This window comes from Tyto alba, unplaced genomic scaffold (assembly GCF_018691265.1).
Source record: "Tyto alba isolate M040663 unplaced genomic scaffold, T.alba_DEE_v4.0 Super-Scaffold_29, whole genome shotgun sequence".
Lineage (NCBI taxonomy): Eukaryota > Metazoa > Chordata > Aves > Strigiformes > Tytonidae > Tyto > Tyto alba.
The window spans coordinates 12629068-12644427 of NW_024881303.1; the positions used below are offsets into that span (position 1 = coordinate 12629068).

The following is a 15360-nucleotide window of genomic DNA, read 5'->3' on the forward strand; positions in this document are numbered from 1 at the left end:
GCTGAACTCATGCCTATTAACTTCTCCTCCCTGGAGAGAGCCCAGGTTCATTTCCATCAGCATGCGACATATGAACACATACATGAAGAGGCATGTCGGTAGGCGGTTCGGGAAGTCTGTACACCGTGTAGTACTCAACCAGTGAGGAGCCAGGGGTGGGAATTTGTGGTCCGGAGCCAGGGCTATAAACCATCGCACAATGGCTGTTTGGTGCATCCACCTGGTGGGGCGCCCGGCCTTGCAAGGACGTAATAAAAAGTGCTTCACAACGCGTCCTGTCTGAGCCGCTGATCATTGGCAGTTGAGCATTTTCTCACACGAGCTTTTGCCAAAGTCTAAAAATTATATTTTAGCTATACTGGTTCTTTTTTTATTTAATTGTGGTACAAGTGAAACAGCTTTGAGGCAAAAAATACAAGAAGAAAATGGATGGCAGAAGTAATACAAATCTGATAGGGTGTTACGGCATGTAGTTACCACAGCTCACTCTCACTTATGCTTCAGCCCCAGTTCTCATACATTTTTTTTGACATAAATATGTCTAAAGTTGGTTTAAGTGTAGGCACTAGAATTCATTAGGCTTTGTGAGGTTGTTGAGGAAACATACTTGATCTTTATTGCAGTGTCCCTGTTGCTGTGAATCGTGAGCATGACAAGTCAAGGTGATGGTAATCAAATCAGCTGGTGACAGCTTAGACCCATATGGGGGGTTGCAGTGGCGGGAGAACCCCTGCATCTGGAATTTTTCCTTGTCAGTGTTTTAAGACTTGGTGAAACAGAATCATCTAAATCTCTCTACCAAACCACTCTGATTATTGCTATTCGGAACTCCTGATTCTTCATTCCAACCTAGCACAATGAGATGCAAGGTGGGTAAGTTTTAACGTTCTTAATTAGACACAGGTCAAAGGGGTGTGTATTAATTAGCCCACATTGCATCCCTCTGACCTGGTAGAGAGGTGTAGGAAAAGAATCCAAGGGCAGAGCAGAGCTGAACCCTCCCCACTTCCAGTTCCCGAGGGACTCCCTAACCACACCAGTAATGCAGTGGTCAGTAGTCACCCAGACTTCTGCTGTGTGTCTTATTTGGGTATTAAGCATCTACTTACGTACTTTCTGAATACTTAGGTGTCCACAGCAGCGTGTGGATGAGTTCCAAAACTGTTGTGTGACAATAATAGTTCTTTAATCTTGGTATCTTTTTGTTTTATTTAATGCTTTTCAATTTCTGTATTACGAGAAACAGCAAATAATTATTCATCTTCTCTGTGACATTCGTGGTTTTGTATGCCTGTCATAGCTGTTATCTTTTCCAGGCCTGGAATATTTTAGGTTATTAAATCTTCTTCAGAAGCTATTTTACAGCTCTGCTTGTGCCTTTTTTTCTTTCATTATCCTTAACATACCTCTTTTTTAACTTCTATTACAGTGTAAGTTGTAATAGCCTTGGAAATGAAGAGTAAGCATCTAAATTAAATCCTGGTCTTTTACAGTCTGTGCATAACATGAGCACTCATTTGGCCAGTAGACCTTTAAACTTTGCAGATAGAAGCAATGCATTTGTTCTTACAATACACATTTGTAGCAGTGTACAAATCTCTGTCCTTTGAAATACCTCTGGACACCAGCTGAGTACTTTTCCTTACGCTAGTAGATGTGGTGGATTGGTATGTTGTATAGGAGACATCATATTTAAAACCTGACATCTTGCACGGTTAGCACAATTGTGGGATCAAACAGAAACCTCTTGTATTGCAAAGTGGTCAGTGTGGTTATTATAATTGAATTTGAGGTTTGACAGAGAAAGAGGAATTAATACAAAAGTAAGAAAAAACAACTATACTACAGTATCTCAGAAGCAGCCAAAGCATTATATGACACACGTAAACTTAGAAATACTGCTGCCTGATGAAGAAAGTAAAAGAAAGCTAACTCAAGGAAATGCTGAGATGTTTTATGGATCAAAGGGTGTAGGATTTTTTGCAATATTGCAATGATATTCTTGCTTATAATAGTACTGAGTTTATCAAGACATAATTTAGTTTGTGCTTCCCTGATTCAGTTTGGTTATCAGTGAGGCTTGGGTTTTGCATTTGTTTTCTTTAAAAAAAAAAAAAAAATCTATCTAAAAATCCCAATGATTAGAACAAGTTGAGGAGTCCTGTCTAGTCAGGCCAAAGTTCTGTTACTTTTGTTAGGCGTCTTCTGTATCTTTCAGGTTTCTTTTCAGAGATGAAATTATTGGGGAATTGCCTATTTTGCTGTATGGTTGGATGAATTTTTTTGCTGGCACAAGAAGCTGTCCCGCTGTCATCCTTACAACTGAATCAGCAGTGTGTTTACTGGTGCCATAACTTGATAACCACTTAATATGAAAATATGAGTCAACTTTCCTTTCATTAATTCTACTTTTTCTTCCATAGAAGACAATTATCTTCCTCCAGAAAGTTTAAATTGGGCTTTTTAAAGCAGTCCTTTCACTTGAAAATAAATAGCACTAATATAGATAGCAAGTGGGGAATTGCCAAATAGGTCCTATAGATTTGGCTTCCTTTTTCTTTTCTTTTTTCTTTTTCCAGGCCTGTTCTCATATACTACTTTGTTCTAACATTTGCACAGCTCCTCAGCTGTGCGTGTGCTCCGTGATGCCAGGCTCACATTATTCCTCAGCAGCTGAGCACGCTTCGAGCTTCTGCCATCCTGCAGCACTTCCAGACAGTGATGGCTTTAGATAAAGTGCAGTAAATGCACAGCTGGGTTCAGAGTTATGCACTGTATTTGTACTTAAATGGCTGAGCAGCTCTAGTGTTGTTGCCTAATGAAATTTGAGTGTTGCTACTGCAGGGCTTGAAGAGCTATGCTTGAAAATTGCTTCTGCCCCAGAGCTTTTGTTTGTCAGCAGCAGGTAACTGCGCTCAGTTCTGGTCTGTCCCTTCAGTGGAGATGGGGGTATTTCCTGAGTCATGATGTTCTGTATGGAAGAGGGTTTAAAATGTGTAGCAGGTAATGTCAGCATCTTGCAGTTCCTCAGAGTTTTTTTACATGCAGTTTGATTTACAGTGTGCCTTCAGCTGTATCAGGGTAATGATTCAATTAAGTGCATGGAGACAGGTTGTTACAATGGCTTTGGTGCATGATGAGGCTCGGAGCAAGGCTGAACGTTTTAGGCCATTACTGAAGGTCAGTATTGAACAGTTTCCTACGTGCCAAGGAACCTCATGTGTTTGGTTGAGACTTTCTCATCTTGCTCATCCTGCCCCCACAGCATGAGCAGTGTTTGTAGCCAGGAGACACTGGGATGTAATGTAGCTGTGGATATTCTACATAGCTACAGGAGCTGCTGCTTAGTGCTTTGTCTTTCCCAGCTGTGTTTAGGGCCAGATTCCCATGTCTTTTCCTGTGGTGGGTACCTGCTAGTCCTTCAGGTCTGTTTGTTACATGACTGTGTGTATTAGGTGTCGCTCACCTGTTCCATGACCTGGTGAGTGGAGCTTCACGCACTGAGGGGTGGAAGGCTTAGGGACGCATCTGCAGAGTGAGGTGTCTGTCTAAATGTGCATATCCCATTCTTGTGTTACTGGAGGAGCAGTCGCCCCCCTGCCCCTCAGCTGGAGCTTCTTTACTGATAAGGTGCAGGGAGGTATTCTATTTCCCTCTTCCCTCCCCAGGACTTCTTAGTACAGTGTTGCTCTGCTTGATACACTATTCCAACCTTGTTTCGTAGTCAGCATCATCTCAGAGCTGCTGTAGCTCCTGAATCCCTTACAGATAAGAGTTTTTAGGCAACAGAAGAGGCAAGCTGATGCAATTCCTGTTACTTTTTCCACTGCTATTCAGAGCTCTGTTGGAAGCAATGAAAGCTGTTTGGTTTTCTACTTCTGAAATAGGGACGAATTGAAGCAGCAGAAATATTCAAGCAGTCCATGTGTAGTCCTGTGAAAATGTTGCTTAGTTGTGATGCCTGCTTTTCTTTTGCCAACTAGAAGTATATTGTGAAAATTATGGCTTTACTACAAGAAAAATTAGTTTTCATCTTGGAGAATAGAAGTCTTGGTCAAAATAATGACTTTGCATTCCTAGGCTTTGAAGTTTTTGTATTCTTGTTTTTTTTTTCTTCCACTGTACAGCTATGTGCACAGCTAATGTTCATAATAGACCAGTCTAAGCAAGTCTGATACACAGGATGCATAGTAAAATGCTTCAAGCAAAATGATGAATAAGTAAATGAATACTGTTTTTGCTTCTTTTTAAATATCTCCATACAGTACACAAAAGCATGTTAATTTGCAAGTGTCTTGCAAGTTTCTGAAACCTGAAACGTGACAGCAAATTAGTCATATGTAGTGTATTTCTATTGACAGCAGCCTTTCTTGTTTTCTCAGGCTGCCCTTTTAAATGTTGCCTCATTGGCTGAAGGCATGGTGTACAAGCATCACTTGTTCCTGGCAAACAATTGAGCTTTACTATGCATCTTCATATGAAAAGCTTCATACTCCTCCTGTATCATCCCCTGTGTACTTGATCATGAGCACTTGACCACACATGGTGTGCTGTGCCTGAAGCACATAGTAATAATGTAAGAGGAATACCGAAGGAGCAAGTACTCAAGCTGTAGTTTATCAATGTGTGAGCTGATTGCTGACGACTCCTTAGTATATACTTTTATTAATTTTTGAACATTAAGCTGTTTAAAAAGGGTATTTCTCTGACCATGTTTCTCTGTGAATATTAAGCTGTTTAAATATTGTATTTCTCTGTCCATGATTCTGTTAAATAAAGTTATCTTATTATTTCAGGTTGCAGTTGTTAAAATGAAGTGTACAGAGCGCATTTATGCCATGAAAATTCTAAATAAATGGGAAATGCTTAAAAGGGCAGAGGTAAGTAGTATGGTTCTTTAACACAGAGAATTTTTAAATGGAATTAGGAAAATTACATTGAAGCTCTTCCAGATTAGGAAGAATTATTTCATGAACATAGGAGCTTCATTCTTTTTTCTTTTTTTTCCTTAAGCTGTTTTAATGCAATCAAGTCTGACAGTCCCTTCCAGGCATCTGTTGTTCTCAGCGTTACTGTGTGTTCTTTTACTAGAAAGTCTGCCCTAGTTCTTACCCTGAATTTATTGGCCAGATTTTTATTTACAATAAAGGCAAGTTAAAGACTACATGAAAGCTGAGATTGGTGCTACTATAACATTCATAGCTGTATACAAAAACATTATGAAAAGGTCTTTTTTTTTTTTTTTCTCTTGCATTCAAAAAGTATACATTAAGGAGCTTTGCATCCTACAGTTTGTAGCAGGATTTATATAACTGGTGAAACTACAACTAAATATTTTGGAATCACATACTTGGATTGTAAAACAAAATGTATTAAGAAGGTGCATCTGTTTAAGAAGGGTGTTTTTTAATGGAAGGTGTACATTGTCACAACAAATTATGTAAATGTGAATGAGTCATTCACAGACTAGGAAAGTACCTACTGAGAATATGCCATGGGAGGTGGCATGTTCCTAGGTTACCTGCTGATGGACGGTAGAGGAGAACCTTACAGCAAATGTAGTATTACGTAAATCAGCAGGTAAATGAGTGATAGATTTGAGGGGAAGATACCTGCAGTGTATTGGTACTTGCAGCACTTCTGTTAAGGCACAAAGGTTAGCTGCTTGCCGAGGACGGGGCCTGGTGATCCTTCCCTGCACCATTCTTCTGTCCTCCTCCCCCTCAGTCTACCCTTCCTAGTCCCTCCCTTGCTTTCAGGGAGTCAGTGCCAGCTCTTTTTCCTGTGAATAAATCTCCTCCCTCTTGTTAAGCCCCTCTTCACCACTGCCTTTGCCTGATTTAGTCACACTCTGTCCGTTGGTCCCTACTCTTCTATACAAGCGGTGGCAGCCGCTGCAGCTCGGCTGTTCTTTGAGCTGTCACAAGAGTTCACACTCTTGGCTGTGCTGCATCAGCGGTTCTGCATTAAACCTTCCCCTGTATGAGGGAAATTTGGTGCCCTTTCTACACAGATTTCAGTTGGGTTAATTCATTGGTTGGTACAGAAGTGGTTTAAACCCAGATGCTTGTAGAAGGCTCCCAAACTCTAATGGAAATACAGCTATGCTGGCTTACTTAAGTCATTTTTAATGTGACTTAATTAAATGGCCTACCTAAATAGCTGGAACTTTTACATGTAGAGATGTCCTGAGAAGACAGCTGTTTATAAATTTTGTCTTCAGATTTTGTGACTAACTCCTCTTACCCTCTCAGTCAGGCAAGAGGTAGAGGAGGGCTGTCCACCAAGAAGGATGTATCTAATGAGCAGTAGTTTTCTTAGGACACACTTAGGACAAGTAACAGTCCGGTGAAGTTCTCTTTCAGCTGGTTTTCCCTCTCTACAAAGGACAATAAAGGAGCTGGTTTTTCTGCTGTGCCCCTTTGTCTTTTCCTGTTCGGTTTGCTCACTCGATTTGGTACTTCTGGATAAGTAAGACTTTATAACCTGCATATGAAGTTCATAAAACATTTGGATGTTAAAATTTCCAAAATGTGGTAAAACTTGTTAGTTTTTAAAATTTAGCCTGCAGGAATACAGTAGTCTAAGTGGACAGTTCCACTGAAAAGCAGACTTCAGGTGTTTTATTATCTCCTGTATGAGTGGTTTGAGAAGCATGTTGTTATATTGGTTTGTGTTTTTTTTGTATGACTTACTGAATAGAGCAAAAAGTTACCTAAATACTGCTTGTGTATTAGTTGCAGAAAAAACCCCACACCAACCATATGGTCGGAAGCCACTAAAATACAGGAAAGATTAGTGAATATCATCTGACATCTGTAAATGGGTTGCAAGTAAAAAGTAGGCGTGCCATTTATGTTCATAAGGTGAACCATTTGTATTTGTTGTTCTGACAGCAAAATACATAGTCATTAGTGTATTACTGTTGACAGTTCCAAATAAGTCCTGACTGGCTGATTACATAGCCTTTCTTGCTTTTTTGAGGCACATCTCAAGGCCTTTTAAGCTAGTGTAAGCAGAGAAGGCGAGTTTTATACTTCAAATTCGTGATGCAAAGAGTACAGCAACATCACTGGTTTTGAAGTGTTCATAACATTCCCTTGCTATTTGAGGTTGCACAATGAACTGGATCAAGGAACTGGTGCCTTTAAAAATAAACAAACTAGTTTTCTGTGTTGGCAGCCTCCTCACATCGTGGTGCCAGAAGAACTGAGAAGTGCTGTGCTCTGGTGCTGCGGGCAGGGGATAGGATTACTTGGAGCTGCTGTTGCTGCCAAACTTTTTGTAGAGTGATACTTTGGCCTCACATTCATAAACCATTAAACCACTCTCAGTTAACATTTAATTACAATTTACATCTCTTTGCACCAATAATTACTAACTTCACAACATGGCCACAGTATGGTGGTCTTCAGTAGAAATGTAAATTGACTTTTACTTCCTTGGGGGAAAATGGTTGAGATACCTTTATAAAATGCAATCAGTATATTTTAAGACTTGGGCTTCATAAGCATGTTCCTTCCATGGTACATTTTTTAAGACATCTGGACATGTGTCAATGACAAAAAAAGAAAATCAGTTGCTATCTAGAACCCAACCACTTGAATCTACAGCTACCAAATATCCTAAGAATGGCTCTCAGTTGAGAGTAGTGGAAGAGTCCCAACGTCTGCATCTTGATGGTTCTGATACAATAAAAACACTAATATATTTTTATTAAGGAGTACTTGCTTGAAGTTTATGGAAGTTGTTTCTATGTAAAGATGCCGAGAACCTGTTACACAGAGCTTGCTTCTCTGAAGTGTTGCAATGTGCTATTTGAAATAGAGGAAAGATTATTGAAAATGAAAATGTATTACACTGGACAAAGATAAGACAGTGATAGTAAAATCTGCTTATTTCCTGTAGTGTATTGGCAGTGTCTGGAACTGTAATGTAAGAAAAGTATACGTGAAACTCTATTTTCACAGAGCTCTTTTCCAGAAGAACCAGATTTACTTTCCAAGAGCCATTATCTTTCTGCTACAGATTGCAGTGACAAGTTATCATTTTTCTGGCTTTTAAAAATACATCATGGAACAAAGATTCAGTGTTGACTCAAACTGGTTTGTGGGCTTTTTGGTGTTTTGGGTGGTGTGTGCTGTGTGTTGGTTGGGGATTTTTTGTTGTGTGTTTTTTGGTGTTTTGTTTTTTTTTTTTTTTTTTTTTTTTTTTTTAAGGTTGCAGTCAGGATTAGTGAGTCTGAATGCCTGACTAAAAACCTGCAGAGAGTCCCTGGTTTGTCACTTGTGCAGACTGAATGCCAATGAATAGAGACCTCTGTTCAGTACTTTTAAATAATCCCGTAAAACATCCATATGTATTCATCCTGTGAAAACTACTTGTTGATGTTGACAATGGCTTTTTCCTCTCTCTTCCATTAGACAGCTTGCTTCCGAGAGGAGAGAAATGTCTTGGTGAATGGAGATTGTCAGTGGATCACTACATTGCACTATGCCTTTCAAGATGAGAACTATTTGGTATGTTTGAGTCATCTGCAAATAAAAGCTTTAGGTTATGAAAGAACTTTTTTTTTGGTACATTTAAGGATATTAGTGCAATAAATCAGTCTACCTTATGCATTGCTGCAGTGTTTCAACATTCTTGTTTTCTCCTTGAAGAAAAACTTCAAAGGGACTGACTGTAAATTCAGGAGAGTGAGAAAGTCATGTAGTACTATAGTATATAGAGATTTAGTTAAGCACCTTAACTAATCTAGCGTTGCATAAAGTATATCATGCTTAAGTTTAATGTTTTGGATAACATTGAAGTTAAATAATTTTAGATGTATAAATTCCATGAAAGTAAGAAAAATATTTTATTTTAAATTTTCAGTAATTCTTTTGATGCAAGATTTTGTTTAAAAATGGAAAAAGTAATTTAAAATTTTATTTTAAAAAACCTGATTAAACTGATATTTTAAAAGCCTTGGGGGAAAAAAATAGCCTATTTCTTAAAAGTATTTAAATAAAACATGTTTTTAAAACGGCAGGCTGGTCATCTCAGTAGTTTGAGAGACTTTAGCAACTCTTTATAATATAAAGTCATTACTTCTACTACACTTTTTTAATGATGGGTTACTAGAACTGTAACACGTAAGCTATGTTTGCCTTAGTTACAGGAGTCAGGAGAGCACTCATCAGGAGCGAAGTCAGTAAAGCCTCAACATACTGCAATACACTGAACCATACAGCTTCCGTGTGGCTACTTGAGACTGGGTTTGCAAACATGGTTATTTCTGTAACAACTGGCATAGCTGTAATGTGAAAGTTTTGACCTTCCTAATACTTTTTAGATAGTACCACTGTAGCAAGTCGTGACTATACATAAGAAGAAATGTATTGATAAAAGGCTGACAATGAGTTCAGGAACTAAGCATATGAAAGAGAAAATACTCAAACATTTTCACAGGTGCTGAAACAACAATTATTTTGACTGTCATGTTAAAAGTATTTTCAGAGTAACAAGCACATTGTAAATAAGTAAGTAGTTAGGTCTTAGACCCTAATTTATAGGCTATTTCCATTGAATGTTTTATGATAGATCCATATTTTCAACCTCTCAAAGTTTAGTCATCTCTGGCACTGCCTCATGAAGATAGCTCATCATTCCAGATTCCCTCAGAACCAAACAGCCTTCAGACTTACATAAAAATAACCTAAGACATCCTATAATGTATTTCCAAGTAGCTGGTAGGAATAGAGCTACCTAAGAAAAAATTGTCATCTGTGCAAGACAGCAAGCAGTATTAATGACAGTATAGCGAAGCGTCTAGTGTTGCTAATACCATTTTATACAAATGTGTTCCAAGCAAGCTATAGCAGTATAATAGACTTCTTTTCCCCGAGTTCCCAAAGACATTTAGATGTTGAAGTATCCCTTGACAGCAGAATTTAGACATCTAGCATTTAATTTAAGATCCAGTATCTAAGAAAGCAACACCTCTGCCTGGCAGCTAAAGTCAGCAGATTCCCAGCTTGCCTGAGGTCTGGTTCTGCATGTGCTGAGATGCTGTTTTCCAATTTGGTGTGTTACTCAGCATCCATCTCATATAAATGGCTGGTGCTTGCAGATGGAATGCATCTGCATCACAGTCACTCTGTTGTAAATGAGTGAAGAAAAGGTGAGACACATCAGGAAGACACTTTCATGCAAAAACCTGGGCAGAAGGTTCTCTTCTATACCGTCTTAAAGGTTCACTTGTCCACGGGCTAAAAGATCTCTGTTCAGTTCTGTGCTCAGCTTAAAGTTTATAGCCATGTTTTTCCACATCTTGCAAGAGTGCTGCCATGTTACAGAACCTGGGTGGATTGGGTTTACTTTTTAAGTGTGCTGTTCATCCTTGATCTTTGTAGAATGGAACACAAAGCTGAGAACAAAACACGAGCATACAACAGAGCTTGGTTCTCTAACCTGGAGTGGACATTGGTCCTCTGAAAGGGAAAGCTCTAGGTTCTGGTGTCTGCTCCAAATGATCTTTGTGCATTATAGCTAGTGATTCTTAAATGCAAACCCACATAAACTAACCGTGAGAGAGAGCCTCAGTGTTTTCCAACACCTAGGGCTTTGCCGTTCTCCTCTGGCTGCATCGTAAAGGGTTCAGAATGAGACAAATAAAGAGTAGGTAAGATGTTAAGGGAGAAAAGTAGTAGCTGCCCTTGGACACTAGAAGTAAATGGGGTTTTATTCTCACTATTTAATATCAATAGAGCATGTGTTGATGCAGAACTTAAATATAAGCAAGAAACACAAACTTCTATAAAATGTATGTGTTCTGGAGTTCATTTTCTGGTTCTGCTCCTATAGTTTTAAAATGTTTGAGAGGCAAATACACCATGTGGGAGTGTTTTCTAAACAGCCAACACTTCAATTACATTACATTGAAATGCTAGCATGGCTTTTTTCTGATTCTTAAAAAGCTTTCCTAGAGATAGTTTGAGTCAAGATGGGTTAAGTAAGCCCTCAGTAATTTTGCTGAAGCAGATAAAGTGTAGGTGAAACACAGTCCATGAATATTAGAAACATGTATGGGACCTGAAGTTCTTAATCTCTTCCAGATTCAAATCTGTTGGTTTTCTTCTGCAGTACCAGAAAAATCTTCTTTCCCAGTCTCATTCATGAAGAAGAACATTTGTGTGTTTGTCTGCTGTCAGCCTTTTAAAGGCTTCTGAATATTCATGAGAGTATTTTGTTGTCTTTTTTCTTTTTTTTTTCCCCCCTTTGATTTCAAACTACTCTCCCCCTGTTTGATGTAGTCACTTCCCTGGAAGAAATGTGATACCTCTAGATTTCAGTGTCACAATAGCCTTTATTTTAACCACATGTGAAGGGAGAAGTGCCTCCTGGCAAGAAGATCGTTGTGAATTGGAAGATGAATAAAATTTTACTTTCTTATAGAAGAGGTCTAACCATCTTCCTCTGATCCAAGTCCCTCATTTTGTGGGTCAGCTGAATTCTTGCTGAGTTATGAATGCTGTGGGAGCTGGAGGCAAGTGCATTACCTTGTCTCTTTGGGAGCTGAAATATCCTGCCTGTCACAGAAGGCTCTATAAGCTCTCTTGGCATTGAATTTGAGAGAAAATACTTTAATACAACATCCCTTTTAAAAAATTGCTGGTTTCTGTCTGTAGCCTTTTGTTTTCAAACATAATTGTTACATGTGTACACTGTTCCAACTCATGTTTAAAATTCCTTGATGAGTTGTGCAATATGGACTGATTAATTTCAACTTAAGTGATTAAAATTGCTTATCAAGTTAAGCTATAATTTGCATAAGATGGGGAAAAATAACAAAATTTATGCTGTTCAGAGTTGCTCTTTTAAGCCAAAAGATAGTGAGGAAATGGTTAGTATTGCACTTTATGTTCCTTTGAGTTCCTATTTTCTTTAATTTGCTCCCCTTGTGGAAGATGAATCTGTGGCAGGGACAGTGAATTGTAGGTTGCTTTACCTTGAGTAGAAAAATAAAATGACTACTTTGGAAAGTTAATTCCAGAATAAGCAAAGTTATTCCTAAAATCACATATCAGATCATCTTGGGAACATGGAACAAAATGGCTCATGACTGGCAGTACTAGATAAGGTCATCATGTTTGAAGTGTTGGTCTGGCTATAGGTGGATATTGCTAGGAAACAACTAAAATCCTTGTTTTGTCGTATGAGAAACAAATGACAAGTCTGAGTTCTTTTCTTTCACATTACCCTATCTGTGTTGGTCTTTTCCATGGATAGCATAATGGCTGATTGGCCTAGGAGGCTCTTTACTTTTTTTTCTTGAAATATATTCTAAAGAACATTAATGTTGATTTTTAAATTTCCCACTGTAGTGCCTCTGGCTTGACAGTGCTTCTGGCTTGTCATGGGCATCCCTAATGTATAGTGTCATCAAGCTCCTGTCAGCTATGTTATGCATGCATGATGGGGCATGTGCCAAGATGTGTATTTGAAGATGTTGATGTGATAAGTCCCACTTTTGGAAACACTAGTAGTATTGAAACAGTTCCAAAATTAAAAGTAGTAATGAAATACATATTTTAGACTAAGCTGCATCAGGTATTGTTTTTAACTATGGTCTTCCTGCATCCTCTGTAAATTCTCAGTTTTTGGGTTGATAACCTACATTAGTTTTGGTGATACTAGATAATTTTCTTTGTGTGATGCTGTAGTTAAGACAGAAATAAACTCACACTGATGTACTACTTTGTTGTTGCTATATCTTCATTGGGGTTTTTTATAGTAGGAACTGAATGCTGACGTGTCATCCTTACAGTGATTATTAAAGGAATATGGTATCTTTTTATACTAAATAAGCAAATAAAAGTAATGCAAAAGATTGCTAATTTTGACTACTTTCCCCAGGCACAGAAAGAAATCAGTGAAAAGGTTTTTTTCAGGACTTTAACTGATGACCTTTTGATTTTTTCTTTTTTTTTTTTTTTTTTGTCTTATCAGCTCTCTTTCAGTACTTGACTGCTTTATTTCTCCCTTTTCAGTATCTAGTGATGGACTACTATGTTGGTGGCGACTTATTGACACTTCTCAGTAAGTTTGAAGACAAGCTTCCTGAAGATATGGCTAGGTTCTACATTGGTGAAATGGTGCTTGCTATACATTCCATACATGAGCTGCATTATGTGCACAGGTAAAATACTGTCTCACTTGGCAAAAAATACAAGTACAAGTATATGAAGTTAATCCTAAAGATACTGCTAAGTATGCAAATGGACATGGTAGCCACAGGCAAACTACTGTGGGTACTTGCTTACTATATACTGTATAATAGCTGTATAAGCTATTACATTTTAAATATCGAGTTTTGATGGATTGATATTAGAAGCGGTGACATTTATCTGACTAACCTTTTACTAAAGCTTTTATTTTTAGTCCGGCTTCTTGACTTATTCTCAATTTACTTCATGAATATTTATGTTTTTGCCCAAGCCTACCTAGAAGTTTGAAGCAGTTTGAATTCTCTGCAAATGTTTAGGCGTTGTGAAAAATTTATGCACAGTAAGCCCATGATAACATCGGTGCATCTATTTACCTGAGGTCATCCTCAAATGTTTTTTGTAATGAGTGGACATGTGCCTGTCTAATTGTTTCTGCACACAGCATGTATATTCCAGAGCAGGGCCTACCTTCATGTTAACTTAGGTTGTGTTCTGTAGTAGTTAAAGAATATATAATATTACTTGTTCTCTGTCAGGGGAAGCGGGTCAGGAAGGTATAATACAATTTGTATGCTTCTTTTTTGGCTTCCTCTTGGAACAACTGTTTAGAAGAGCTGTGAGTAGTGCAAGGGAGGTACTTGATAAATATTTTGTTCCATCACTGCAAGAGTCTTGATCAAGTGAGAATTTCTACCCTTTGTTTGCTTTTCACATTTAACAGCTATGTATGATACGTCAATTAGAAAGCAAAATTATACTAATTCTGGAAACCTTTGCAGTTGTTTACTTACATGCTGACTTTATGGCTTGATTTCACTAAACAGAGAATTTAGAAAATACAGAGGGTGAGAGTAGTGTGGTTTTTCAATTAGCTGAAAGCTGCCTATGGCCAGATGAGTAGGTCCATGACTGAAAGTCCCAGCTCAGGAGAAGTAGACTTTATATTAGCATTGTACCTGATGGCAGATACAACTTGGCAAGATCTCTTTAGGCCTTTATTTCTTAGTCTGTAGAATAAAGACAATTTTAATGTCTCTTTTATTGAATTTATGGGTGAAAACCATTAGGTAAGTGAGGTGATTTTTATTTACAATTAATATTTAAATGACACATAGAATTCTCAAACTATAATGCTTTCAACTCTTCTATTTGGACTTTGATCACTGTTTCAAAAATAAGAGAGATACATAAACCCTGTAACACTCCTGTAAGTGTGGACAATACATGGGGATTTAAAAATTTTATACACTCAGGGAAGATCACCAGAGTCACCATTGCACCCATTTCTGAGGAAGGTGGCCTGACTAACTGACCAGCTACATCTTTTCATGGGGCTGAATGAATGTCTGTTGCAGCAATAGGAGTGAATGTCTCCGAGGCTGAAACATACACTTTGAATAGGAGGTGTATGAATGCCCAAGAAATTACTGCTTGGCAACTGGAATGGATTAGGAGGAAGCATGATTGCTCTGGAGAGGATTTCAAGGACCGTTTAAAGGCTTATGTGACCTGTTAGCTGTAGATAGGAAACAGTGGAGCTCAGAGATGAGGCATTAAGCTTTTCTGAACAGAAACTGTGTTCCCTTAGGCAAGCAAGATCTGCATGCAAAGCAGAAAAGCAGAGATGTGTTGGATGAGATTGGCTCATGCTTCAAATGGCACTGTGAGCAGCGCTCTTTAAGAAACAAACAAGCAAAAAAATTGGTGTATAGTTGTATATAAGCTTTAATAGTCCTCTGCACCTACTGAGCTTGACTTGTGGTTATGGGACTGTAAGGGGATGTTGATGATACCTGGAACTGAAATGCATGGAATAAGTTTAACAATAGAAAATTACTAATGATTTTATTGAGAAAGCATAATGAGATAGTCTAATTTTCTGGGTTAGCACATATTTTTCTGTATTATAAGAAATAAGTATGCGTATGATTTATGTTGACATAGATTAGCATTTACTATTTTGTCTTAATAATGCTAATGAGCAACAGTATTATTGAATTTTCAGTAACTGATTTCAAAGCATTAGCCCTTGGTTAAAAAGGGTTAATTCAAGTCTATGTTGGAAAAATTTACCAGATTGGCAGGATTTATACACATGAGGACCCTTTGTTAAACAGTCATTGTTTCTCTTATACGTCTCCTCAAGTGTGAA

General features: G+C 38.1%; 1 protein-coding gene across 6 annotated transcripts in view; it reads left to right on the plus strand.

Annotated features, from left to right (window-relative positions):
- Positions 1–15360, plus strand: part of CDC42BPB (CDC42 binding protein kinase beta) — a 110041-nt gene that overhangs the window by 45891 nt on the left and 48790 nt on the right. For all 6 annotated transcript variants that reach the window (XM_042798995.1, XM_042798996.1, XM_042798999.1 and 3 more), the window contains exons 3-5: positions 4797–4880; positions 8424–8519; positions 13032–13180. In XM_042798995.1, coding sequence (XP_042654929.1) covers positions 4797–4880; positions 8424–8519; positions 13032–13180 — 329 coding nt within the window. The remainder of the gene's footprint in view (positions 1–4796; positions 4881–8423; positions 8520–13031; positions 13181–15360) is intronic.